This window comes from Biomphalaria glabrata, chromosome 5 (assembly GCF_947242115.1).
Source record: "Biomphalaria glabrata chromosome 5, xgBioGlab47.1, whole genome shotgun sequence".
In the NCBI taxonomy this organism is placed as follows: domain Eukaryota; kingdom Metazoa; phylum Mollusca; class Gastropoda; family Planorbidae; genus Biomphalaria; species Biomphalaria glabrata.
Window position 1 is genome coordinate 36,696,626 of NC_074715.1, and position 26,610 is coordinate 36,723,235.

General features: G+C 32.1%; 1 protein-coding gene across 7 annotated transcripts in view; it reads right to left on the reverse strand.

Moving 5' to 3' along the window:
• Positions 1–1,010: 1,010 nt before the first annotated feature.
• LOC106059431 (putative ferric-chelate reductase 1) overlaps positions 1,011–26,610 on the reverse strand; it is a 30,077-nt gene continuing 4,477 nt past the window's right edge. For 4 of the 7 annotated variants that reach the window (XM_056029864.1, XM_056029863.1, XM_056029865.1 and 1 more), the window contains 16 exons: positions 15,401–15,621; positions 14,556–14,695; positions 14,318–14,409; positions 14,021–14,148; positions 13,226–13,470; positions 10,354–10,458; positions 9,299–9,440; positions 8,984–9,112; positions 7,769–7,881; positions 7,455–7,541; positions 6,867–6,944; positions 6,647–6,746; positions 5,494–5,634; positions 5,015–5,050; positions 4,139–4,212; positions 1,011–3,017 (listed from right to left, as the gene is read on the reverse strand). In XM_056029864.1, the coding sequence (XP_055885839.1) occupies positions 2,907–3,017; positions 4,139–4,212; positions 5,015–5,050; positions 5,494–5,634; positions 6,647–6,746; positions 6,867–6,944; positions 7,455–7,541; positions 7,769–7,881; positions 8,984–9,112; positions 9,299–9,440; positions 10,354–10,458; positions 13,226–13,470; positions 14,021–14,148; positions 14,318–14,409; positions 14,556–14,695; positions 15,401–15,602 (1,923 nt within the window). In that variant the 5' untranslated portion in view covers positions 15,603–15,621 and the 3' untranslated portion in view covers positions 1,011–2,906. Of the gene's footprint in view, positions 3,018–4,138; positions 4,213–5,014; positions 5,051–5,493; positions 5,635–6,646; positions 6,747–6,866; positions 6,945–7,454; positions 7,542–7,768; positions 7,882–8,983; positions 9,113–9,298; positions 9,441–10,353; positions 10,459–13,225; positions 13,471–14,020; positions 14,149–14,317; positions 14,410–14,555; positions 14,696–15,400; positions 15,622–16,840; positions 16,859–22,151; positions 22,171–26,610 lie in introns of those variants that run through there. The other 3 variants (XM_056029868.1, XM_056029867.1, XM_056029869.1) reach the window with 3 other exon arrangements.

Below are 26,610 nucleotides of genomic sequence, written 5' to 3' on the forward strand. Positions count from 1 at the left end.
TTGCTAGCCTAACCTCGCCTAATATTGTCTCTGTGAAGTCTAGTTCCCAACTGACTATTCTATTTGGTTGCTAACCTAACCTCGCCTAATATTGTCTCTGTGAAGTCTAGTTCCCAACTGACTATTCTATTTGGTTGCTAGCCTAACCTCGCCTAATATTGTCTCTGTGAAGTCTAGTTCCCAACTGACTATTCTATTTGGTTGCTAACCTAACCTCGCCTAATATTGTCTCTGTGAAGTCTAGTTCCCAACTGACTATTCTATTTGGTTGCTAGCCTAACCTCGCCTAATATTGTCTCTGTGAAGTCTAGTTCCCAACTGACTATTCTATTTGGTTGCTAACCTAACCTAGCCTAACATTCTTTCGTCATAGTTTGTGTTTTGTTCATTACTGGTTTCTCTGATGGTGTGGTACTAACTTATATATCATGTTTAGCGGAAGGGGAATGGCCGCTATTAGTTTTTGTGTAGTCTGTTTGTTTGTTTCTCCATCAGTCCGGTTCAGAACTCATAAACTAGGAAATATATTGAAAATTGGTTCTAAGATATTTTAGATCTTTCAATGCTCTGATGCAACTACTACTTTTTCTTTTCTAAAAGCGCAAAATTATTTTTTTTAATCATCTATTCAATCAGTTTTTTCAGAAAATTAAAACATTTTTACAACTATTCACTCTTAATAGTAAACAAAAACACAATTGACACAATTATTCTTCATATAAGCTTTTTTTTAAAGTATATTTTCTTCTAATCTAAGATTTGTTTTTGTTACTTTATCTTCTGTTGCCTACTAGATTCTACATAGAATAATGTTGAAATTATTTCACATCTTTGTCAAATAACACTTGGGCTATTAAAGAAATTCTTTTGCTAACAGCAAGAAAGATAGCACTTAGTAAACAATTTCTAATTCATCAGTCATCCTAGAAATAAGATGTTGACTACAGTAAAATAACCCAGTAGAAAAATGGCCATGTTAGCTACTTTAAAAAAGAAAATCAATTAAACAATTATAAATTGACTGTAATTTATTTAACTTATAAATTTATTCCATTAAAGAGCCATTCACAAAGTAGACATCAATGTTCATAGTATGTCACCAAAAAAAAGAATCATCCAAAATAAAGTAACTAAACTAGTGTACATTATATCTAAGCACATAAGATTTTAAAATAAAAACAAACATCATAGATGCATGAATAAAAATGTAAGCTTTAGAATGTTTGAAATTATGATACATGAAAAAGTACAAAGTGAAATAAATAAGTTCTACAAGTTTCTAAAACTAAAAAAAAAATAGAAAGATTTTAGACACAGCTTATAATAAAATGCCAATCATTCTAAAGATCATGTTTAGGCTACACACAATATGTTCAAATCACACAGATTTTCATTCTGAAAGAATATGTTTTAAAAGTATCTACTTTCATAAATACATTCTTATTAAAAACATACATTCATCAAATATTACTGTACAAGTCAAATTACATTTTTACAAATCTTTACATGTTTAGAAACTAGCATAAAAGAAATCAAGAAAATCAATAGACTATTATGTAGTCATACTGGTACAAGAAACCTGTATTACTGGCAAATTTTATTTTTTTTTAAAGTCATAATTGAGCATTGCAATAGAACAGAGAACTTTAAACATTTGCAAAGAGATTCTCATTTAACTTTTATTTTGTTACAATAGATTTAAATTTTAAGTACCTAAGCTCTTCCAATGACAAGACAAGCACATTATAGATAAGAACAAAACTTATCATTGGTATCGCAAAAGTTTTAGGTTTAGTATATACAAAGAAATAATGAGACCAGGAAGATGAATGGCACCCCCTCTCTTAACAAACTTGTGACATATGCAAAATAAACTAATTTTAGCCCCTAGTAAATATCCAGTCAATCCACAAATACTAAAAGCATTTAGTTAGACTACAGGGTAAAATGTATATTAAGATAATAAATGACAGAAGGTTAAAAACATTAAAATCTTTAACTTAATAGAAATTTATACTTAACCAAATACCTTTATAATTCTTCAAATATTCTTGAATATTTTTCTTTTTTTTTTTTTTTTGGCTTTTTAATTGCTACTTACCATTCAAATTAGACCAGGAAAAAATTTTATTCACTATTTCATTTAGCCCAAAGTTACATTTACTTTGGCCTTATGTGGTAATTATTTTATTTAAATCTGGCTCATCAAATATTATCACTACTATCCACTTTGAAGAGATTGATGCAAAACATGAACTTGAGCTCCAAGTTGACATTCACTAGGACTAGAAAACTACAAGAGCACTATTGAGAAACTGTAACTACAGGAATGACAGACCAAAATACAATTAGTCATCTAATAATGAGAAATAAAAAGTTCCTTTGGTGCCAGTAAATATTTTTAATGAAAGACACAATGTCATAAACTGACCATTGGTCAGGCATTCACTTGTGTGTCAAGTCATTTTTTTTAAATAATAGTTGCTCATTTCCCAAATTAATCACACTTACTTTAACTTTAAAAAGTTAGCACCTAAAAATATCTGTCTCAAAAATCCATTTTAAATCTTATTTTTTGTTTCTTTTTTTTATTATTTTGTAAATGGGCATTAGGAAAAAAGGAAAACATTTAAGAAGAAATAAATTTAAAAAAAAACAAATATAAAGGACAAATGTTAAAAATATGCAATCCAATAATATATTATTTATCTAAATTTTTTGTTTATCTAAACAAAAAACTTTTCAGTAGAAGAAATGAACATTTTGTTTTAGTCTATTTCTTTTTACATGTTATACTTCAATTTGCATAGATGTGTTTTAGCTTATGAATAACAAGCTTATTCCAGCAAATGTAGGATTCATTTTACACATTATATTACAAATACTTAGATAATATCTGTTATATCTTAGTCTTCCAATTCTTTTTCTCCTATTGCTATAATTGCAATTACAGCCGCAGATAAAGCTCCAACAATAATGATATGAAGTACTAAGATAACAAGTTTCACTATTGCAACCTGTCAAACAAAAAACAAAAAAAAATCACAATAAGCAAAACATTTTTTTTTACATCATTAGACTTATTAATTGATTAATTATATTTTTTAATTACAATTTTGGATTGGATAGGGTTCATTATGTAAAAATATTTTAATTTTCAAATAACCTAAACTTTTTTAAGTATACTATAGACCAAACAATCAGCATATTTTTGCTTATGTTAATCTGGAACGGCAAATGGGACATATCACTAAACTAGATAATAAGAGCTTTTAAATGTTTTTTTTTAAATGTATTGATGGTTGAAAAATATGGCCCTTGGAAAAGAAAATATAATCAAATAAAAAACAAATCAGTAAAGTGCATAACTCTATCTAGTCACAACAATTTACATTGATTCATAAAATAACCGTCTAGAAAAATATTTGTATTTTTCAGTAAAATCGTTCTTTAGGTCAACCAGATTTAAGGAATTTGCCTTGAATTCATTTTCAATAGAATTCCTTGCAATTTGTCTATCAAAACTCTATATAAGAGGTTTTTAGTTATATTTAGAATATAATGTGTTGTTTATTTTTCATTTTCATAACATATATCTATTAGAAGTGATACTGAAATACTTCCACTTGATCTGACTTAAAAAATCCTAAACAATAAATGGCAAAAAAAACAACAAATGCAGTGGGCAGGCCACATATACAGAATGAATAGCTCCAACATCCTGAAGAAGCAACTTTGTGGCCAGCTAACAAAACAGGAATGAAGAGTAGATAAAGGTAATGATTCAATCTCATGCTCAAAGCAACTTTGGGAGCTTTCAACATAAAATCTTGTCTTTTGGGAGACTAGAGCAAACTATACCACCATGATATAAGCAGTGGCACAAAATAGCAGAAGATGCCAAAACAGTCATAGACAAGCATATAGGGCTATCCACACCGCTCCCAGCAAGCCCAGAATGCAGTAGAACAGTCCAGACTCAAATTTACTTCAATAGCCACAAGAGCCACATGCAGATGCCTAAAAATGCAGTTCTCAGCTTCTTGATGAAAGTCATCACTGAATTAGATGCACGAACAATATATATTTTTAAATATACTCTGGACTTAACTAAATGCTAGATTATTAGCTAATTTACCTTATTGCTTTCAGTGTATGCAATGGCTTTAGGTGGATCTCCACCACCATTTAGTTCATAAGATTCACTTCTGTCTGTTAAAAAAAAAGTATTTTAAAATTGTCAGCCAATAACACACATCTTTAAAAGTAAAATTGTTGGATTGTTTTAACTAGAATGTTTTCTTAAGGTTTGAGATATTTATAAAAAGAGGTGATATTTCAAGTCCTTATCAACAGGTGTGTTATTCATTATATATGACATAACAGATATAGTAAACTAATTTAAATATGTATTTTAAACATGTGTAATATTGGAAATGGTTGTTAAATTGATTTGTTTCTTAATTTATTATAAGACTACCCTTACAATTTCATTATTCAAAAGACTTGTAAAGCATTGTCAACACAACGATTAGGCCTATATGCCTCTCTAGATTTTCTTACCAACTAAACCTGTGCCTATACCAAAATGAAGTGTTAATTGTAAAGTTTAAGGTAATATACAAAAGAAATGTCAAATATAGTTAAGCAGTGCAAAAATGTGATGTAAAAAAAAATAAAAATGGATAAAAATATCTTTTAGAAAATAGCTACCAAGATACTCCCCTATGTATAATGTCAGGAAACTGCTTTGAAATCATTACATAAGTAAATATTGTTAAGTCTTGCCTGTCTTTTTCTATTGCTAAGCTCATTGTGATATAATGAGAGTTTATGCAGTGCAAAATCATGAGAAGCAATTGAAAAACTACAAACGTTTTGTTGAGCATACATTTGTTAGAAAGTGTCAAAATTTATTCTAAAAGTTTTTTTTCTACAATAAAGTTTGAAAAAGCATTAAAATATTCCTAATTAACCAATTTTTATCCCCTAAAAGTTCATTGAATTGTTTTACCAATATTGGAAAAAACTCCTTTCTGAACTCCTCCAACTAAAGAAATAAAATGACTAGAGCAAACCAGAAAAAGAGTCATAATAGAAAGTCAAAGTTTATTCACTTATTGAAAGGAGCAAAGTTTACAACTCAGTAAAAAAAATTTATCCACAACACATCCAGAAACAACTAAACACTAAAGAGATGTCTAGACATTTTCTTTTGAAATGATAAGAATTTACAGAAACTTCTTCATTCTAACCAACTAGGAAATTAAAATGAATCTCTAAATTGAACATGACTTCTTTTCCAACAAAATAAAACAAAATTCATAAGACTTTGAATATTCATTATTAACTTGAAAGCTATTGTTATCTATCATCAAGATGAACAAAATGTTTAGGATTGTAATTCATTTTTTTTTAATTTGAAGATGGTTTCTAAATTTATTAGTTAATATATGTAACCTTACTATATGAAAATAGAATTGGTAGACCTACCTCTTTTGCGCCCTATGCATGTGATGAGTTCAAGAAGAATTTCAACAAACAACTGCCATGCCACAAATGCAGCCAAAATGTAGACAGTGTAATATGGAACTTGAGAATCTGGTATTTGCACTCCAAAGAAAACACCAATCACTTTAAAAAAAATGAAATACAAATATATATAATTTCAAATGTAACATTTGTGGATATAACTAAATATATATTTATTAATAATAATAATATATTGTTACAAATGAGCTAGCTGCACAGGCAAAGGTCACCATGTGTGACCTCGATGGCTGACAAGTCAGCGAGTGTTCCAGAATGTACATGTTTAAACAAGTTGACTTGTGAAATCATGATCATGTGATTTTTCAGAATCTGAAACAATTGAGAAGTGACTAGGAACCTGTTATAAACCAGAGTGAGAATGTGCAAGGTCAGTTGACTTAAGTAGTAGAATTGTACAACTCGGAAAAATTGAGAAGATTTGAGGGCAGAAAAGAACAGTGAAGTGCAGATATTGTACAGTTTTCTATGCTACTTGTGTGCAGTGACAAATGGCTATATTTTTAATAGTAAATGAAGTTATCAGAAACTGAAACTGGAGTTGTCAAATTCTTCGCATTGGTTTTATTTGTATACCTGCATGTACATTAAACCAGAAAGAGAGAAATATGTAACAATATATCTCATGATGAATGATAGCATTATTAACACTTGAAAAGATCTCTCCACGGGTTGAATTGTAGTATGTTTACATTTTTTTAAGCAAAACATTGCATTAAAATATGTTGCAATATGTTATGTTGACAGATATTTTGTGCAAATTAAAGCTAGTTTAGATATTCCTTCCATTCAATGTAAGATTTTCTTAAGACTTTTGTGTTACTATGTCAATACTTAAATAAAACCAATATTTGTAAACATGCTGTTGCACTTTCTTTCCTATAAATAAATTCTATTTCATTAGCTTTAAAGACCATATAGCCTAGATAATTATTAAGCAGAGAAAATGTTTTCTGCTTTTTTTGCTAATAATGTATTTCTTGCTGCAAAAGAAATGTGAAAGAAAGATCATGTTTACTACTAAACTAATTTTTTGTTTAATGTACATATTGACGTCACACAAATATTCATACTACTAGTATATAGCTAGTCTTACCTGCTAAAATATGTGCAGCTGTTCCAACAAACCAGTGAGCCCAATTGAATATTGGACGATTGGTTGTTCCAGGGTGGGGGCGGAATAGAGCCATAATAGGCTGCAGAAAATCAGGCAATTTTTTAGTGGTATTAATAAATCACAACTGTAATTTAATTTTCCTTATTTTATACAATGAATGAAAAAGAGATTTGGTGGGCTTTCATTAATAGCAACTTACATTTATAACTGTTAAGGCCATGACAATAACACCAATAATTGGATGTCCAACTAAAAATTGTTTTCCTTCAACATCTATCTGTGAAAAAAAAAAAAAAGAAAAAAAAGTTATATATTTACATAGTAATTTGCTTAATACCATGACATTAATTAATTTAAAGTTAGTGTTAGTTATTATTGGTTCCAACAGTCTAATAAGATTATTTCCATGATGTAGCCACAAAAAAATATTTACATGAAAGGGTATATCCTTAAATCAATTAAATTCATATTAAACCAAATGAAGGAATATAAATGAGATAAACGAATTCATAAGCTTAAATTTTAAAGGCATGTCTGTTAATTATTTCAATCAGTTATCCAGAAAAAATGTTTAATCTCATATTAACTTTAAAAGGACTGCAAGGAGCTCTATTAATACCATCAATGTAATCAAAATTATCAAATTTTAGTAAAAAGTCTATCTACTGGCAGCCCCTAATTCTTTGTAAATATTTAAGCTTTTATTTTATAACGATTCAACTATTATAGGATAGAGTTTGCATGTTTAAATAATTATTTCCCTTTGTATTGTTCTGAAAAGTGTTACCTCACTCCATTCTTTCTCTTCCACAAAGATAATGATAAATCCTGCTGCTGTGGCACAAAACACCAAAACCATGCAGAGCCTGTGAATCTGTATTATTATAATAGTATGTATATAATTTATAACAACACTTAATCTAACCATTAAAGAGACAGTCTACTTTTATATCAGACTTTCATACATTGAAATCATTAAAGAATTATATTGAAAAGTTCAGACAATATATTTTATTTTTCACAATTAAAAAGTAATTGTTGGTGTAACAGTCAAAGAAATATAACTCAGCTATGGAGGAAATTGAGAGAAGCGAGCATTACCTGGAACCAAACTTTCTGAGAACACAAGGTTACTTCCCACACTGGCTTGTAATACCTGGCCACAACTATGCCAACACTTGCTAAGAAGATCCAAGCTCCAACCATTAGACAACCTGACAAATGCAAAATAGTTTATATTTAAACAAGATGACACTAGAGAAGTTTAATAGGCATCCCCCAGACTGACAGAAATCATACTTTCTTTTTCTACTTCTCCTGTTGACTCTTTTGCAGTCTGTGCCAAGTAAAAATAGTGTTGTTTTTTTTTTAGAACTGCCTTACAGAGTGTCGGGTTGTAGTGGTAATAGGCTCTGCCTAATTGTGAATTAAGATGGAGTATATTTCATAAGAGTGGGCACATTGTCTACAGAGGGGTGGGTATATGGGGCTGAGTCTGTTAAGATCATAGCTCAGCCTGTGATTCCTGAGGCCCTACTGGTTGAATCAATCCACTTTGTGATTACTGGTTAACATTGACATGAGAGTATAGTAGTTAACTGCTTTGTCTGGTTGTTCCATGTATGACCCCACCTTGATATTTCCCATGATGCCTGTGTGCCTATGGATCCATTGTAATGTGACTGTGATATTAAATTTTGACATTATTTGATTGGTTTAATAACAGCAGTGATTTAAATAAATAAATAAATTTTTAGCTTTTATATAGCGCTACTTTCATGCTTATAGCATGCTCAGAGCCCAATGGTCCAATCTCATTTGTGGACTATTGGGGGGGGGGTATCTGGAAGAAGGTTTTTCCGTGCTGCGTTTAGGCATTCAGTAAACACAGCTCTGCTAGAGTTGGGTGTCGAACCTTGAGCCCCCTTCATAGGTAACCAAGCCAAGCTAAGTTCAAGTGTACTTAGCCTCTTTACCAAGCATCCCATTTAGAATTAATCAATATGAAACCATGTATTATTAACAGAGTTGCAGGAGCAAAATGAGTATCTTTGCTGACTTCTTTTGAAAACATGTTGAAGTTTCAACACTCTTAACAAGAAAAATGTAAGTTCACTATAGTTCTTTCAATCAAAATATGTGAATAATATCTCCCAATTATGTAATTGTATTTGTTTTAGATCTGTCCATATAAGCTTACTAATTCTCGTTACCAATATATACATGCTATAACTATAAATTGATCAATAGCAGCATATAGAATGATTGGCAAATTATATTTTTAATTTTAATTTATATATATGTATATAGACATACCATGAGCTTTAATCATTGGATTGCCTGAAGTATCTGAACCAAGATCAACAATGGAGTTAGCAGTTACTTGTTCTTCTGAGATAAATTTTCTTTCTTTATGACTGGTTAAAAAAGGAACACCTGTATTAGCTGCAGACCAATAAAAAAAGATTCAAGATTATTTAAAAAAAAACTGCTTTATCAATAAAATGTGAATGTTGTTCGTGTTTGCAACTATATTTTTTTTGTTATAGTAGTTATACTGAGGTGGACAATTGTAATCCAACTGAATTTACTTTTGTTTGGAGCAACAAAATTATCTTATCAAATACTTACCATCAGTAACAGTATTCCCTTGAGCCAGAAGCAATGTCCAGGGTTTAGTGATGTCATATCTATTACTTTTTTCGGATACTGGCCGACTTATGGTACAAGACAGAACTCCATCAACAGTAGAGCTATTCAGAAGTTGAACTTCCTGCAAATTTTGGAAATAAAATTAAATTTTGCTCTACATTATAGAGTATATTTGTAATGTAGTCTTCAATGTTCTGATGGAGGCCAGTGTCGACAGTATAGAAGCACTAATTACTATTTAACAGCTGTGCTAGGTTGGACACTTATTTGCATGGAAGACGATTGCATGCCAAAGGTCATCTTCTTTGGCAAGCTTAAAGGAGGACGGAAAAAATCATTTGAAACACTGCAATCATCCTTAATCTTCAGAATCAAAGACATTGCCATAATAGCATATATTAAGTCTAAAATGCATAGCACAAAGAAAGGTCATTTGCCTATATAAAAGAACAAATAGACAAAATTAATTATACAATATGTGAGAATGTAATCATAATAATAATTTTATTTATAAAGCGCTGTTAACAAACAAAATGTAGGCTCAAGGCGCTGTAATAACATTACAAAAACAAACACGACAGCTAAAATGACAATTAATCTAAAAAAGTTTAAAACAGATAGGTCTTAATGTTCTTCTTAAAAGTGGTGTAGCATGTTGTCTGTCTGAGATCAATGGGGAGTGAGTTCCAAACCTCTGGTCGGTGCACTGAAAAAGCCCGCAGACCATAGCTTTTGAGGGAGAAACGTGGCACCACTAAAAGCGTTGAGTCCATTGAAGGCAGGGCTCTCTGGGGGACATATGGAGTAATCAGTTCACTAAGGTACAAGGGCATCTCATTGTTATATATACACTGATGACAAAATGTCGCTTTCACTGGAAGCCAATGGAGCGTGCGCAAGAGTGTAGTAGCAGAATCTCGTCTTGTTTTTCTAAGGACTATTCATGCTGCATTGTTCTGAATATGTTGCAGCTTGGCTATTTACATGTACATGAAGAATCAAATTTATGCTTTCATTTCATTTTTTATACTAACCGAGTCAGTAAATATTTCAGGACCATTTTTATCCCTGTTGACTCCAAGCACTAGAAAAACATTACCAGAACTGTTCATAGCACAAGCCATTACACTGTCATCTCCCTGTTGGCAAAATAAGTATTTAAGATAATTTTAATTAATATATTTCCTTGGTATGCTATTGATGCTCGCATTTTCATTTGCAGCTTGCTGGTTCTAATAAAAGAATTCATTGATAGAAATGTTACCAGATATTTTAAGTTTCAATATCACTGCCTGGTATGGCAATCTGAGCATTAAAAATAAAAATAAACTTTATAGAATCCTAAATGCTGCTGGCAAAATCATTGGCAAAAAACAGTTGTTTGAGACAAACATCTCTAAAAAAGCTAACAAGATCCTCAAAATAAAGAATCACCCTTTGTGTCAGGATTTTGTGATTTTACCATCACAAAAGAGATACAAGACACCGATAGCAAAGACAAACAGACACAAACACTCTTTTGTTCCCCTGGCAATCAAATCATTAAATAAGAACAATCTGGTATAAACTTTGTCACATGTAAATTATGAGTGAGTCTGGTGTGAATGTACACTTTGGTTTCTTACAGTTATAATGTTTTTTGTTTGGTGTAATGCACAAATTGTAAGACAAATTTCCTTACGGATAATAAAGATTATTATTATTATTATTATTATAAGCTAAATTCTGTTAAAGGGTAGAGCTTATTTTTCCAAAACAAAGATGAACGGTATTTGTTTCCAGTAGAGTTTACCCAAAATGAATCATAAAGTTTGACATCATGGTTCACTAGAAAGCTTCCTAAAGGAGAAATTTGCAACTGATCTTGGCTCCTCTCTCTATATCATCAGAAAAGACATCTAGTGCATTGAGCAAACCTGGAGTTGATTTCACTAAATGGAAGAAACCTGAAAGACTGAAAGAACATGAAGAAGGAGTCTACCACAGACAAGCTCTTTTGAAGAGAAAGATGAAGAAAAAGCTTAAGGCAGAACCAGATGAACTGACATGTGTTTCATGTGCAAATTTTGAAAAATCAGCATTATTGGAGAGATATACTGAGGCGTGTATGCAGCAGCTATTAAGTACTTAGCAAAAAAAAACTCAGCTTATGTGATCACAACAAAAAACTTAATTCACCTAATCCTGGGAACTTCCTAGCATCTTTGAAATTTCTTGCAGAATTTGATGAAATTACAAAATGAGCTCATTAACTTGATGGGCTATGAAGTTGGGGAATCAATAGTTGGAAAAGTAAAGCAAGTTTGTTACTTTTCTCTGATGCTTGATTCTACTCCAAATTTTATCAAGAACAGGTATCTCTAATACTCTTTACTTGGGTGTTGATAATTTCAAAATAAAAGAGTTATTCATTGGTTACTTTGAAATTTTGAAACCTGATGGACAATATTATGGAGAACTTGTTCTGAAAACTCTTAAAGACATTGGACTGGACTTTGATCTGTGCAGAGGTCAAACCTATGATAATGCAGTCACACTGAGTGGCCATCTGTCAACATTTCTGAACTGTGATAATCACTCACTGAACCTGGCAGCTCTTCATTCTGCTGAGATATATCTAGCAAATGTCACTTTTTTTGCAACTGTACATGAATAGTTCAACTTTTTTTCCAATTCAACCCAGAGATGGACCAAACTGAAAGAAGCTGTAGCATGGAGTTTAAAAAAGGAGAGTAATACAAGGTGGTCCACAAAAAAGCTGTTGGAGAAACTTTCTGAATCAACAACTGAAAGAATGGACACTAGAAGCAATGCACAGAATCTTTTTCATGCAGTGGAAAATTATGAATAATTTGCTAATCTGGAATTCTGTTCAAATCTCAAGGGCCCAATTAATATAGTTCAGAAGAAACTACAAATAGTCTAGACTGCACATATTGGAAGCTTCTGAAGAAATTAAAACCCTTTCTCATGCTTTCTGCTAAATGATGAGAAACAGACGAAACTGATCACCCAATCCATCGAGAAAGCAAAAGAAGGTAGCGAATACTATGGATTTCCTGTATTCAAAATAACCAGAAGAAAGAAAAGACTTGATGGGGAGTTGCATTCTGATGTAGGACTGTTAATAGAACTGAAATTTAAACGTGTTTCGACAGAAGTTCTGGACAGACTTCATCTGGAGATGAAGGACAGATTCCAAAGGCTGGAAAACCATGTGGTCACTTTTGAGTTTCTTCTTGAAACAAGACACCTCTTGGGAATCTATGGATAATGACATGCTGCTGAAAAACTGTGTTACTTTTTCCTGTTTGATGAATACAGGAAAATCGCTTGTTCAATGATGTCATTGATGCACGAGCACTTTTCATCAACAAACCAGTGCCACAATCACTAATTGACATGGCTTTAATGTCAGTGGAGCCACTAATACTAGACAGTATTGATGTAGATGAAGTTATAGATGCCTTTGCTGCACAGAAAGCATGAGTGAAGCAATATGAATTGAGATTTGTCTCTTGTGATTATTTCGCCAATAAACAACGGTATTATTCATTAAAAGATTCTTAATGATTATTTCTTGTTAATTTTACTGTACCAATTAGAATGTAGGCTTATATATTTATTTAGTACATTATCTCGTGTCATGATGTAGAATGTCAAAATGCAAGGGGCCCCCAAAGAGGTCAATCCCCCCAACTCCCTAGCTACTCCCCTGTTACAAGCTAATTTCACTAAAACCAAAATGAGAGCCTTTTTAAAATCTCTGTCCTTACACCCTGGACATAAAATAACTAACAACTTTTGTAATATTAAATTTTTAAGAAGTAACTAATTTTGTATTGAAATCAAATTAAACTTGGTATTTTAAGTCAAGTAAAAATATTAATACAAAAGTTCTGTTACCATTTCACTATCAGATGAAAAGCCAAGAGCAATGTAAGTTTTTCCTTGATTCAAAATCTCAGTGGATAAAACAAAAATGGATATGTTGGCAGATGTTGCCCAGGACACAATAAAAGTGCAGCCACGGCCACTACATGATGAAAAGCATCCTTTAGTCTGACCACAGCTAGCATCTTTAGTTACATTTGTCTTACTTGTGTCACTGGTAGCAGCAGTAGTTGTAATGCTTGTTATCTGTTGCCCTCCTTAGAAATAAACAAAAGAATGTTTTTTTAATAATCAAAAACTGAACATGGCTAATACATTCATGTCAAAATATCATGTAAGCTCATTTTGTTTGTTTACAGTAGATTCAATGATAAGATTTCTAGTTTCCTTAGACCTTCATCACATCACATATTATAATGAAAGGTTTAGTAATAGCTAACAGTAGAATATTTATGATGGACTAGGGAATAGAAAGGGACAGTTATCCAAGGTGAATGTTTAAAATATTAAGTTCAAGGAAATTATTTCCTTATAAATTTAGGGGATTCGCTTACATGTTTTGGATGCTCCTTTTAAGAGTAGGCCTAGAAGATAATCTAATTCCCAGGCAGGGTGTGAACCTGGGACCATCGAGATGACCCAACAACAGTCCATCAGGCATGTTGCACAACCAGGCAGCCAATCTTATCCACTAGATGGTAAAGCTATTCTTAGTTTAAAAACAAATTCCAACTATTGATAATTTGTTTAGTATTTAATCTTATGAAGTGTTCATATTTTGTGAAACTGTTGTAACTAAGCTTCTACCTGAACACACTGGATCTACATCAGTTTTATTTTGAAGTGCTCCACTTGTTGAGTTTAAACTTGCATCATATAAAACATCTGAACGAATGTTAGCCCAAAACATGCTGAACTCCTGTACATATGTCACTCTGTCAAAGAGTTTTAAAAATGCATAAAAAATTAAATGTATGGTTGCTACAAAATTTTTTATGCACTTAGAATCATAAAATAATTGTTATATTTAACATTTTTATCTTGGGGATCTTTTCTGTGTAAAATTATGACATTTGGTTCTTAATTATAGGCCTTATAATTTACCTAAATATTATGTGACCAACAGAAAGTTGAGGAGGAATCCATTGAATGTTCACTGTAGTCTTTGGGTTATTATTTGAATGAACTAAGGCTGACTGGAAAAGAAAATGTGGTGAATCTAGAATCTATTTATGTAGAACTAGAGATGAAAAAAATGTGGACTTATGATGAATTAGATTTGTGAACAGAAATATAGTTTAAATATACAAAATATAGATTTATAGATGTAACTTCAGCTTACTCCATTGTCCCCTTTACAAGCTGGGTTGCTTTCATTTGCTGTAAATGTACCATACAATTCTGACTGATTCTTGCTTGTATCAGCAAGACGAGCTTGTATCATGTAACCTTTGAATGCACCATTGCAAGCTAACAGTGTAACTGAAATTTAAAAAACAAACGTGTGTCAAAAAATTCTTGATCATCAAGAAAAACATCATTTCATCACATACATATTTACGTTCACATAAATTACACATGTGAGGCTATTTTATTGATCTAGTAGGTTGTTAAAACTAGATATCTAAATCTAAGAATATATGATATAATTTAAGTACAGATCTAGTCTAAATCTAAAATTCCATTGTGAAAAAAAAATAGCGTCAAAATGACTAAGTTCAAGAAATGAAGGAGTCTAGTTCTAAATTGTCAAGATTTATGGAGATGTAGATCTAGTTTTGCTACAAGATTTGACAGGCATTTGGACATTCCCTTAATAGTTATCTACCTTTTTCCAACAAAACAGACTCAATCATGGATTCTATGTTATTACCCTTGACTTGACATTATTGACAAGAAAGACAAAGCTATAGATCTACATCAATGTATAATTTTTAAAAAAATGCGTATCGTGAACCGAGCAACGCCCTGCCAATATTCTAAATATTATAGACGGTCCAATCTTTCATCCTTGAATGCTATTTTTAAAGTACGTCAGCACAACTGCTCAAAAGAGATCTGTGAAGACTTCAGAGAGACATCGAACAGAATCGACGCTTTATGAGCAACAATGCTAAGATGCAACATAAGAGGCTTATTTTTTTAAATAGGAAATCCTTAGTACAAACAAAAAAAAGCACGCTTTACTTGATACTGGTGTTCCGGGTGTATAACTGGTGGCATTCAATGTTATCTTGTAAGGGGGCGGTGTACTTTGGCTGGTTGGTCCATGTCCAGGTACAAGGTTTGGACATGCGCTATCCACTTGTAGTCCGTTAGGGTAACCATCCACATTCGTTGAAAATATTAAGCCTAGTAGCAGCAGAAATATTGGACATGTATATGTCATCCTTTCCTTTCGTTACAATCTGTCAAAGAAAGAAATGAACACAATTATTGACTTTCTCCCTTCTCTTCCCATTCGTACCCTCTCCTCTTTTAGGAAAGCTCTTAACGGATACAAATGCTGTGTCGGAAATAAAACACACACACGCACGCACACACACATATACATATATATATATATATATAGGCCCTATATATATATATATATATAGGCCCTATATATATATATATATATATAGGCCCTATATATATATATATATATATATATATATATATATATATATATATATATATATATATATATATATATATATATGTATGTATGTATATATATGTATGTATGTATATATGTGTGTGTGTGTGTATGTGTGTGTGTGTGTGTGTGTGTGTGTGTGTGTGTGTATACACACACTTATCAACAGCTCACTATTATTATAAATAGAGAAAAATATTTAAACATTTGTCAAGTTATACAAGTTCTTCCGTTTGGCAAGTTATTTTTATGTTCTTCAACCAAGTTATGCTTTTCTTCTGTTTGTCAAGTTATGTATGCTCTTCAGAACAGTACATTTCTTCCTTCTGTTGCTAAAATTGTGTTACAGACACAACAAAAGAAAAGGAGAATATTACAATTTGAGTATGTTTGACATGTTTCGGATGTTCCTCCAGAGTTAAAGATAATCTACTTCCAAGTCCAAACCTCCTGCAGGACGACGGCGTATGGCAGTATGCAGAGTATGAACCCGGGGCCATCGAGAAGGCACGACCAGGCAGCCGTCCAAAGTAGTTATAATCATAAAGATATTTTTGTTAACACACAAAAAGATTTTTGTAATGTACATTCTTTCTCCCCTGTTAGTGTGTTAGTGTTGATTGATTAGGATCATTAAAGACGTCTAGATCACAGATTGGTAGGTCTGTGGTCTAAATCTACTTGCTTTGGGAGAAAGATATTTATCTCCCTTTTGCTACTATTTGTACTTCGCTTATTTCCAAACGATCTTTAGTTTCTATATTTCTTAAAACAAATCTACTTTCAAATGGCAACAGTTTAATTTTGTCCTGAGTTTGAAATATCTGACATTATGAAAAAAAAAATCAATGGTTGATTTAAATACAATTTTCAAATTTAGGACATAGCCAAGAGTAGATATTTTTAAAAAGAAATTATCGGATTTTCATATTTAAAAAGTATAAACGACAACGACTAGTTATGTAAATAACACAAGAATAGTAACCTACTTAGACTTAGTCCAGTGGTCTGCAACCTTTTTTGGCCTAGCACCCCCATTTCGTATTTTTTCTTTAAAAAAATCCGCCAGCGCCCCTCTGTAAGAAAAACACTTATAAAAAAGCGTGAGAAGGCAAATTTGAAAAAAAAAAGGTCATTTATTTATTCATTTTTATGCTGTTAATATACATGGGAAACGACCGCATGTCAAAGACGATCTTCTTTGGCCAGCTTAAAGGAGGACGACGTTACATTGGTACCCTCCGTCAGCGCTATAAAAATCCACTCAAGCGCCATTTCGACGTCACTAGCATAGAGGAAAGTACCTGGCAGCAGAAAGCCTCTGAGAAAGACAGTTGGAGAGCTCTCACAAAAGCTGTGGGACAAACAATTAAGACTCAAAGAAAAGCCATTATTGAAGACAGGCACAAAAGACGGAAAGAAAACTTTAATAGAACGCCAGCGGACAACAGCTTTGGGAAAATATGCAGGTCGCAACTGGGTTTGTATAGTTATGTGAAACACTGTAATCAGTCTTAATCTTCGGAATCGAAGACATTTCCATTATTATCATTATGCAAAAATTATGTCAAATAATTTGCAGTGATCACACACACAAATTAATCTCATTGTCATGACTTTCTTTCAAATCCTAAGAATAGTCCCCTTTTTAAATATTTTGAATATTAGGGCCTACTGTTTTTAGGTTTAATTCTAAATTTAGTTTAATTTTTAATATAAACATTATAATAGCTGAATTCACTACAAAATGAAATTTAGCTAATGGGAACCCTGTGCCCCCAAAGCAAGGCGAAGGTCTCCTCTATTGGCTACATCCAGTATATTTATTTGCTTATTAAGTTTGTTACGCACTAAATTTAGGATAACCATGTATGTTGATGGAAAGCTAAAAAATAAATCCATTTTCGTCCACAGCTTTGGAATTTTATTGAAACATTTAAGTGCAGCCATATCTCTGTTGTGCCTCCTATAGTAACTTTCTTTTTACTGAAGACATAATTTTGTAAATCTATTTTTTTCCTGCAACTCAATTTGAACATCAGTAACAGATGTTTAATAATTGTCATTTATATATAATTCTTTTATTTATTTACATCCCAGAAGCGAATCGTCATTTCTTCATAGAGCATTTTTAGGTGAATGGCATAGATATCGATGTCCTTAGGTAGTAATTCATTTATCAACAAACAAGTTATGTGAGATTGCAAAACTCTTTAAAATAGATTTAATATCTCGATAAAAGAGAAAATTATATAATCAATGAAAGTCAATTTCTTTCCTTGCAGTCGGAGGTTGGTTTTATTCATTTGCGTTAGATGCCTACCATGTAAAACAATTCTTTTTTTTGTTTGTTTGTTTAAGGCTGCATTAGGTCATCGCCAACCGTTGAATCTTCCTGTTTCTTAATTACAAAATTGTATTTAAGAGCTGAACAAAACGAGCAATAACAAACACCTTTCGAAATCCAGCGAACTTAGTTTACAACAAGAGATTAACATTTTGCTCATCATTTGTTTCACAAAGATAAGCTTATTTTCGGCATGGGTTTGTATTTTATTTACTCTTTTTATAATAAGATTGAAATAGAAATGAAATTACGGGCTAGAATTTTAACAAGATGTTGCCCGTGTATCATAACAGATTTGTTGTTGTTTTTTTTTCTATATTACTTATGAAGCCATTGTAGCGTCCAACCACTGTCGTCATAAGCTACATAACTAGACAATTTTAAAATAATAGTTAATCACTAACGAAAAAAAAATTGTGTCAAAGATATGTTTTGAAAAATTTTAGTTTTAACAAATTTTCAAACAATATTATAAGACTTAAAAAAAAAAGCTATGCATTTTTTTAAGAGGTCTCTAAAATATATATCCTGCTTTACCGTTTTTTGTTTTTAATATTGTTTGAATAGTAGATTTTTATAATTGTTCATGAATATTCTTAAATTATTTGTGGATATTGCTATATGTTTGTGAACCTGACTTAGTTTCGAATAGGAACATTGGAATACTTTTTATCTTCTGGCAATTCACTAAAACTCTGGGTACATGTCCTTTACATACCAGCGAGTTTTCGTAACAACACTTTGCCAATGTTTTTGTTTAAAAAAAAAGGTTAAATTATTCTATTTGAATGTTAGCTTTAACGTTTTTTTCAATTAACATTTACATATCAATATATTAATATATGTAGATAAAATAAACTATAATCTAAAAGGCTTAATACCTAATTTGTTTATCAATTCAAAAACGTTTACTCGCGCAATATCTAAGGACAATAGATCACCTCCGATTATAGCAACGGAGTAAGAATTTCAAAATAGAAAATGGGATTCCCGAACTCAATTTCTAACATTGTTTATGTTCTTCAATTAGAACCAAGATAACTATAACTTGTCTATATTTAGTTTCCCAGCTTTAATTTTGAAGAATTTTTTTGTTTTGTTTTGTCTCAGTGCACCTTTAGTTTCTTCTTTCCCCTACCGCCCCTTTGGCTACCAGCGACCCCCAATTTCACGAAAACGCCCCCATGAAGACCACTGACTTAGTCTTTTCAGACAGCTGAACGACTGCTTTAGATTATTAAAAAGATAGATGCCAATTTTATATGCTTACCGTGAGAATAACACATTTTGGATAGGTTGTTAATTTGTTGTAATTTTCTAACGTGCTAAAATGTATTTTAAAGAGCGATATGCACGCCCGATGAAAAAAAAATGGTTGATATGTCTAATTAAAACATATTGTGGTTTACCTTCCATTCCTGTTACATGCATATCAAGATGATTGCTGAAGGTTGTGCAGAGACATCTCTTAGTAATATTTTTACAAATTATTAAATAATCTATAAGTTAGCTACTTTATTTGTCTTTGAGATGAAATTCTTTTAAATATTGACAGGATAGTACATTGTTACAATCCTGCATCAATGGCCATCTTCCAACATTGTGACATTGTGTTTAGTCAAAAAGATGAACACAAGGATACAAGTAGGATGTAAATATCATTACCTTTTTTTTTTTCAAAGTACGTCTGTAATTTATAAGTAGAAAATAAAGTGTGTGTTTTTCTGAAAGAGCACAGTAGGCCTACCAGGTGTTAGAAAGAGATGTGAGGCCATCAAAGAGTGGGCGAGTGGGCAGACTTGCTTTCTGAGACCGAGCCGAGATTTTAGTGACATTCTGAAGTGGTTCCCCCCCCCCCACGGCTCTTCCTCCTCTATAAGCACATGGACTTACAATGGATGGAAGAGCCCAAGACGATAATATACACTATCTGAATAGCACTGTCATTTTCTTGCAGTATCATCTACAAATCTACACTGTTAATTGCGCCATGAAAAATTACTGACATGATACCACATAATACGGAGATCTGAACGTATATTAATATTAGTATTAATACGTAGCTAATATTAATAAGAATTAAATGGTCTAATAGATTCTGTAATTTCATTATTAGCTTATCTAATATTGTTAATAATATAAATTAACTGGTCTAATGGAACTCTTATTTCATTATTAGCTTAAATGATTATAGTGACAGGCCTGAAATAAGTCTAATAATGTGTAGTGTAATTTTCTCTTTTTCCCCCAACATATTTAATGACCTGAAGGCGGCAGCGTCTGCGGTACAAACAATAGATTTCATATGTAAATGTGTCTGCCTTATGACCCACTTATATCATGGACATTTGTCACTGCCACTCGGTGGACCGGGCGAACCTGACGAGCCGCATTGCTGAAGTTAAGACATACATGTGTGCTTGTACTAGTGCTTCTGCTTGTGTTTGTATATGTGCTTGTATGTGTCCCAAACGGAAAAAAGCAGGTCTGACTATTTTGTTTTTATTTTTTAAAAAATTTTATAAATGCCAACAAATATTAAATGTGTACCGTCAAGAATAGATGTGTTGAACAAAAAGGGTATCAATCATTGGCGCGTTGAAATTCAATAGCAACGCTAGAATCGAAGTTTGTTATCATTGGTATTATTGTAAGGTATTACTTATATCATATTATAATGAAACGACTTAACAAATAAATTAAAATGAATACCGGTACTTCGAAAATTAAAAAGTGTTTTCTGAAAAGGCTTTAAAATTAATTATGTTAGGTATAGTTCACACACACACAAAGATGCTTTACCAGTGCGTTTTTGTGACTGTACGCACCGGTACGGCGTATCGGCATCTTTTTCAATGTGGGGAAAAATATTTTCATTTATTTTAACGTTTATTATTAATTTATTAGTAGTTAAAAGCTAGGCAATCCATCACTGAGTACCGGCACTTATTTTTGTACAAAAAAAAGCACTGTGCTTTACTATAATGCAATGTTTTAATTATGCCAAGTGCTCTTTAAAAAAAAAAGACAACTATCGTCCTTGTCATGAGCTCAGTACGGACGTGCCTATCAAGTCTTAAGTTTGAACTGGCGTTTGCTTGTAAATACAAAAAACTCATTTTTAAATTGTATTTTTAAAAAATGAATTCACGCATTAATGATTATCTTTATAAAAATCATACACTAACTCTATTTTTGTAAAATGTGTACGGAATGAATTCACATGAAGTTGAATGAGACACAGATGTTAATAGTTAATGTTGGTATCGTAGAGCGACAAAGGTCCTCTCCACATCGAGCAGTCTAGGACTGTACAGTGATACCTATTTTTCTGTGGTGTATGCGTTCCAAATCACCCGTGAACAATGAAATTCCGAGAAGTAGAGGAAAGATATTTTGAATGTATTTAGCGAGTATTTAAACTTTGAAACCCCCCCCCTCCGTACTGTTCATACCCCACCCTTTGCATAAACAGTCTTTCTAAAGTTTTTTTCATCTAGAACTGTGATATTCTACAAGGTTTCTTTAATAGCGTTATTCTTAAGTTGTGAGTTTGGGGGTAGTCTATGTGACTTTCACTCGGATGTGGACATGAACAATACATGTACTCTACGTAAGAAACATTTCCAAATGAGATATTTTGTCACCTATACACCTAGTCAAATATTTTTTTTCATTCTTTTAATTTACAAACATTAAGAAAAGGATAATTTTAGACAGTCTAGTGAATGCTTTACAAGTACACTAATAAAAGAAAAGAATTTCATGTAGAGACTTTTTTATTAACAAGAGGGTTTACAATATTATTCAAATTAATAACAAGTAGAATAATAATGAATTTCTAGGAAAAGACTAAAGATTTGAGAACAGGTTAACTAATAATAGGTAAAATATAGAAGAATTTTAAGAAACTTTAATGGATTCAATGAAATATTTTAGCTATTCATCCTTACTTTAGATTTCACTCAATATTCGCGATATAGCGGCCATAAACCCTCATGAAAAAAATCCTACAAAGTAGTAGTACGAAAGATGAACCGCCAAGTAGCGAATAATAACATCCTCATATCGGAGATAGGGACGACCACTATACAATCTGTTAATGAGATCGATCCAGTTGTCGAAGTAGAAAAAAAAAGGTTACAAAAGCTTGGGAGGAAACATAAACTCAGAATTATCAGCCCCCCCCCCCCCCCCCCCTAAGTGGTCGACTCAGGCAGGTAAAGAGACAGCTTTCAATATTTTCAGCAAGAATATCAGTAGTTAGGAAATAGAAAATATCAAAAACCACAACCCTATGTACGCCACTATAACAAGAAGACATCTGTACGTATCGAAAAGCTTTGCCGATATTATTATATTGTTAGGCCAACGGACGAAATGATGCCACATAATACGGAGATACGAACGTATATTAATTTTATTATTATTACATTGTCAATATTAATATGAATTAAATGGTCTAATGATTGAGACGATATGGTTCTTATCTAATGTTATTGAATGATTATCTAATTAATCGTTTTCTTAAAGGCCAATATCTCATTTAAGGCCTTAAGAAACTTTTCACTTTGGTTAAAGGTTTAAATGTGTTATTATAATGAAGTTTCACTTGAGTAATATGAAACACTGCTTTTTAAATGACGTTATAAATTAGGTTCGACTTATGTACATACTTAATATATTTTTCCACTTTTAAAACTAAAGTAGGCCTAAACGTTATAATTAATAATAAAATTGCTTACACAACAGAACACACACAATTTAGTAATATAAAGAAAATATTTTAAAACACTTTTTTTTAGGAAATTTAGAAAATTGCATAAACAATTTTATACAGTATGATAATAAAGTCTCCAGTGTTGTTGTTGTTTTGTTTTTTTACCATTAATAGTAAATAGTTGTAAAAATGGTGTATTTTATGAAAAAAAAATGCATATAATATAATATAATATAATATAATAAAACATCTTCAATGAAAATGGTTAGCAAAAAGTTAATTGAAAAGTGAAAACTTTAATCACAGCCCTTGATCTATATCACCATTAATACAAGTGTTATCGATCCATTTCTGTGTTAACTATTGACATCTAGGTCTGTAGGTCGATGTCTCAATATCTGAAGCACATCATTAGATTCTGATCACATGTTGCAAGTATACACTAATCCTTATTTCTAAACATCAAGATTAATTGAATATTTTTAAACTATCTCTACCTGACTTTATTGCTTATAAAACGGATATTTAATTGGTATAAATATTAGCCTACTATCAGTGGCGTCACTAGGGTCGGTGTCACTCGGTGCGGTAAGCTCGGGGTGTCACCCTACCACCCAAAAGGAAAAAAAAATTCCCCATAAAAAAACAAACAACTTTCTTTGTGTTGAACAATAAAACTGTAAGATATTTAATTTTTAGGTTACACCCGAGAATAATTTTCGATTTTATTTTAAAATGTCAGTCTTTGACATTTTATCAAAAGTTTTTACATAAAATTTACAATTAAAGAATTGAGAAACCTTTAGTTGAAAGTATTATTGATTAGAGATTATTTAAGAGCTTCTTACAGAAATGTTTTAAATTATAACCAGTGTTTCTCAAGCAAATCAAGCAATGAACAGGTTTACGTCTGCGAAACATCGTCGAGACTGGACTACCAACAAAGGATGTTGATCTGTTTTGTAGATTAAAAAAAAAGTTTGATAGCGTCCATCAGAATCACTCTGGAAAAATAGCAAGAAAATAAGGTATTTCCCAAGAATTTATCCAGATTCAGCGACATACCTAAAGTAAATCAAGCTGTTGTGTCACAACAGACGCTGGAACTCTTCAACAGCGAGATTGATATGAGATTAAGGTGTATCGTATCCCCATTTCTCTTTCTTGTAGCCCTAGCCAATGTCATAGAAATACATTAAACAGGCTGCATTCAAGTTCCCTTGGCGTAAAGCAAATCGAGTTGGATAATTCAGACGACATAGCATTACTTTAAAATACAATTAAATGTGTACACGAGAAGACGGATAAAGACGCCCTCAAAGTTATGTATATTGGATGCAAGTAAACCAGTAGCCGATCATCATTGGTTATACAGATCTTGAATAAATAGAAAATTTAACCTATTTCAGCAGTGTTATCTCAAGCGATTGAGATGCATATCATGGTGTTGCATGACGGATTGGAAAGCAGGAGCCGTCTTTCAAAAAGTATGGCCTACCTGAACAAACAAATCATTAAAACTGGAGATTAAAATCCACATACACAGTACCATCATTGTCCCAATGGCCACATACGCTTCCAGACGTTGAAGTCAGCCTTAACATGAAAACTGAAAAGAGGAACGCAAATACAAGGCCATCCACTCTAACATGGCGTCACACTTTTTTAGAAGTCCTGAATTTCGTGGCACCAGATGGGAAGTGGCTATGAAAGTCGCCTTGGACTAATTTCTGTGCGTTGAATGGCTTGAGAGACACTTAAGTCTTTGTGTTTCTCAACATTTTACAATTTTAAAAAAAATGTTACTGTCACCACTCAAAAGGTCAGATAAGATGTTTGGGGCAGCGCCTTTAGGTCACTCAGTGTTGTCCGTGGAGAATCTTACCTGGAGGTAGTATTAATTGTCACATACTTTCCTGAACATAAAATAAATGCTTTCTGTTGTCAGGTTTGGTCATTCAAGTAAAAAAAAAAGTATTAATCATTAAATATTTTAGTGTGATTAGTAGTCCACAGAAAAAAAAATGGGTAAGAGGTAAATATCGACATGTAATCATATGCGCAGACGTCATTAAATGAATGATCTCTTTTTAAAAATACAACGTAGTTGAGACGTGTAGGTGATTATAAACAAGAATGACGCATTGTGAGTGAACTCCCTTTGTGTATTTTAAGTTCGTTGACTTTAAATCGATCTGAATAAACTTAAAGTCATGCCTTTAATTTACCACAATGGAGGGACTAAGGTGTGTAAATAGACACTAGAGGAGGAAAGGTTGGATACAAAACAAATATTTTCAGTTGAAGTGTACGTACATGTACAAGGAATATATCTAATAAAAAATGCATTGAACATAATAACAATCTAAAATATAAGGTAGAGAGTCGGGATATCTTAGAAAAAAAATATCAAGATGTATCTGTATAGGCCTACAGTGTTTATTCTTTTTTTTTTTTTTTTTTTTTGTAGGATTATAAGGGGCATAATGGCATATACATATATTTTTTTAAGTGCACGGACCAAAGGTTTGGAACTCACTATCCCATTGATCTCAGCCAGACAACATGCTTCACTACATTCAAGAAGAACATTAAGACCTATTTGTTTAAAACGTTTTTAGATTAGTTTGTCATATTAGCTTTCGTGTTTATGTTTGTAATATTATCACAGCACCTTGAGTCTACATTTTGTTTGTTAACAGCGCCTTGAGTCTACATTTTGTTTGTTAATAGCGCTCATAAATTGAATTATTATAATTGCATCACAATTTCACCGCAAATGTAAAGTTGTATTTGTTTAGCAGGCTATGTTTTATTATCCGCACATTCCAACTCTAAAATTCACACAAGAGAAAAAGTCTACAAAAAAAAAAAAGGAAGATTCATTTATAAGCAAATTTTTAGAGCAAAGAAGAAAGGGGCCACAGTAAGGATTTAAGTTTCAACGGCCATTCATCTCTCACCAGTAAACTAATATGAATATTGAGACATCCTTAAGCGTGCAATATGGCCTGGAGGGGAGTATAATACTATAACAAAATCAACTTCAATACTATTTCGTGTCGTGTAACCCATACTGCTGGTCACTCATACTCACACATGACATAAAACACAAATACAGACTTAATCGGAATAGTTGAAGTTAACTCCCCACCAAATAAAAGTCGTTGGGCTATATTAATAAATTAAATGTAAGAAAATTCAAGCAACAGTCTGAGCAACCTATTTTCTAGGTGGGTGATGTTCACCCCACTCGCGAAAAAAAAAAACTAAGCAAAACTAGTTACCATATAACACTCCCTCCCCCACCCAATGAAATAGTCTACAAATGGATCTATTTGTCTACCAGTCGTAAATCTACGAGAATTCAATCAACAGCCTGAGAAAAACTAAAACTAACTATAGTCATCAAATTCCAGAGCCTTATCTTATCTTATATAATACAGACATCACTTCAAAAAAGAAGATGATTACGTCCTACGCGTCATGCATTTAGTCATGCATATTAACCAATGACTTAAATTCCTGGCTATCTCAGGCAACCCATTCCATGCTCTAATAGCACTAGGGAAGAAGGAGTATTTGTACAAATTTGTCCTAGCATATGGGACAAGGAATGTGCCTTTATCTTTGTGTCTTTCAGAGTATTTTATTAAATTTTGTTTTTGTATTTGAAGATTATGGTTCAGTGT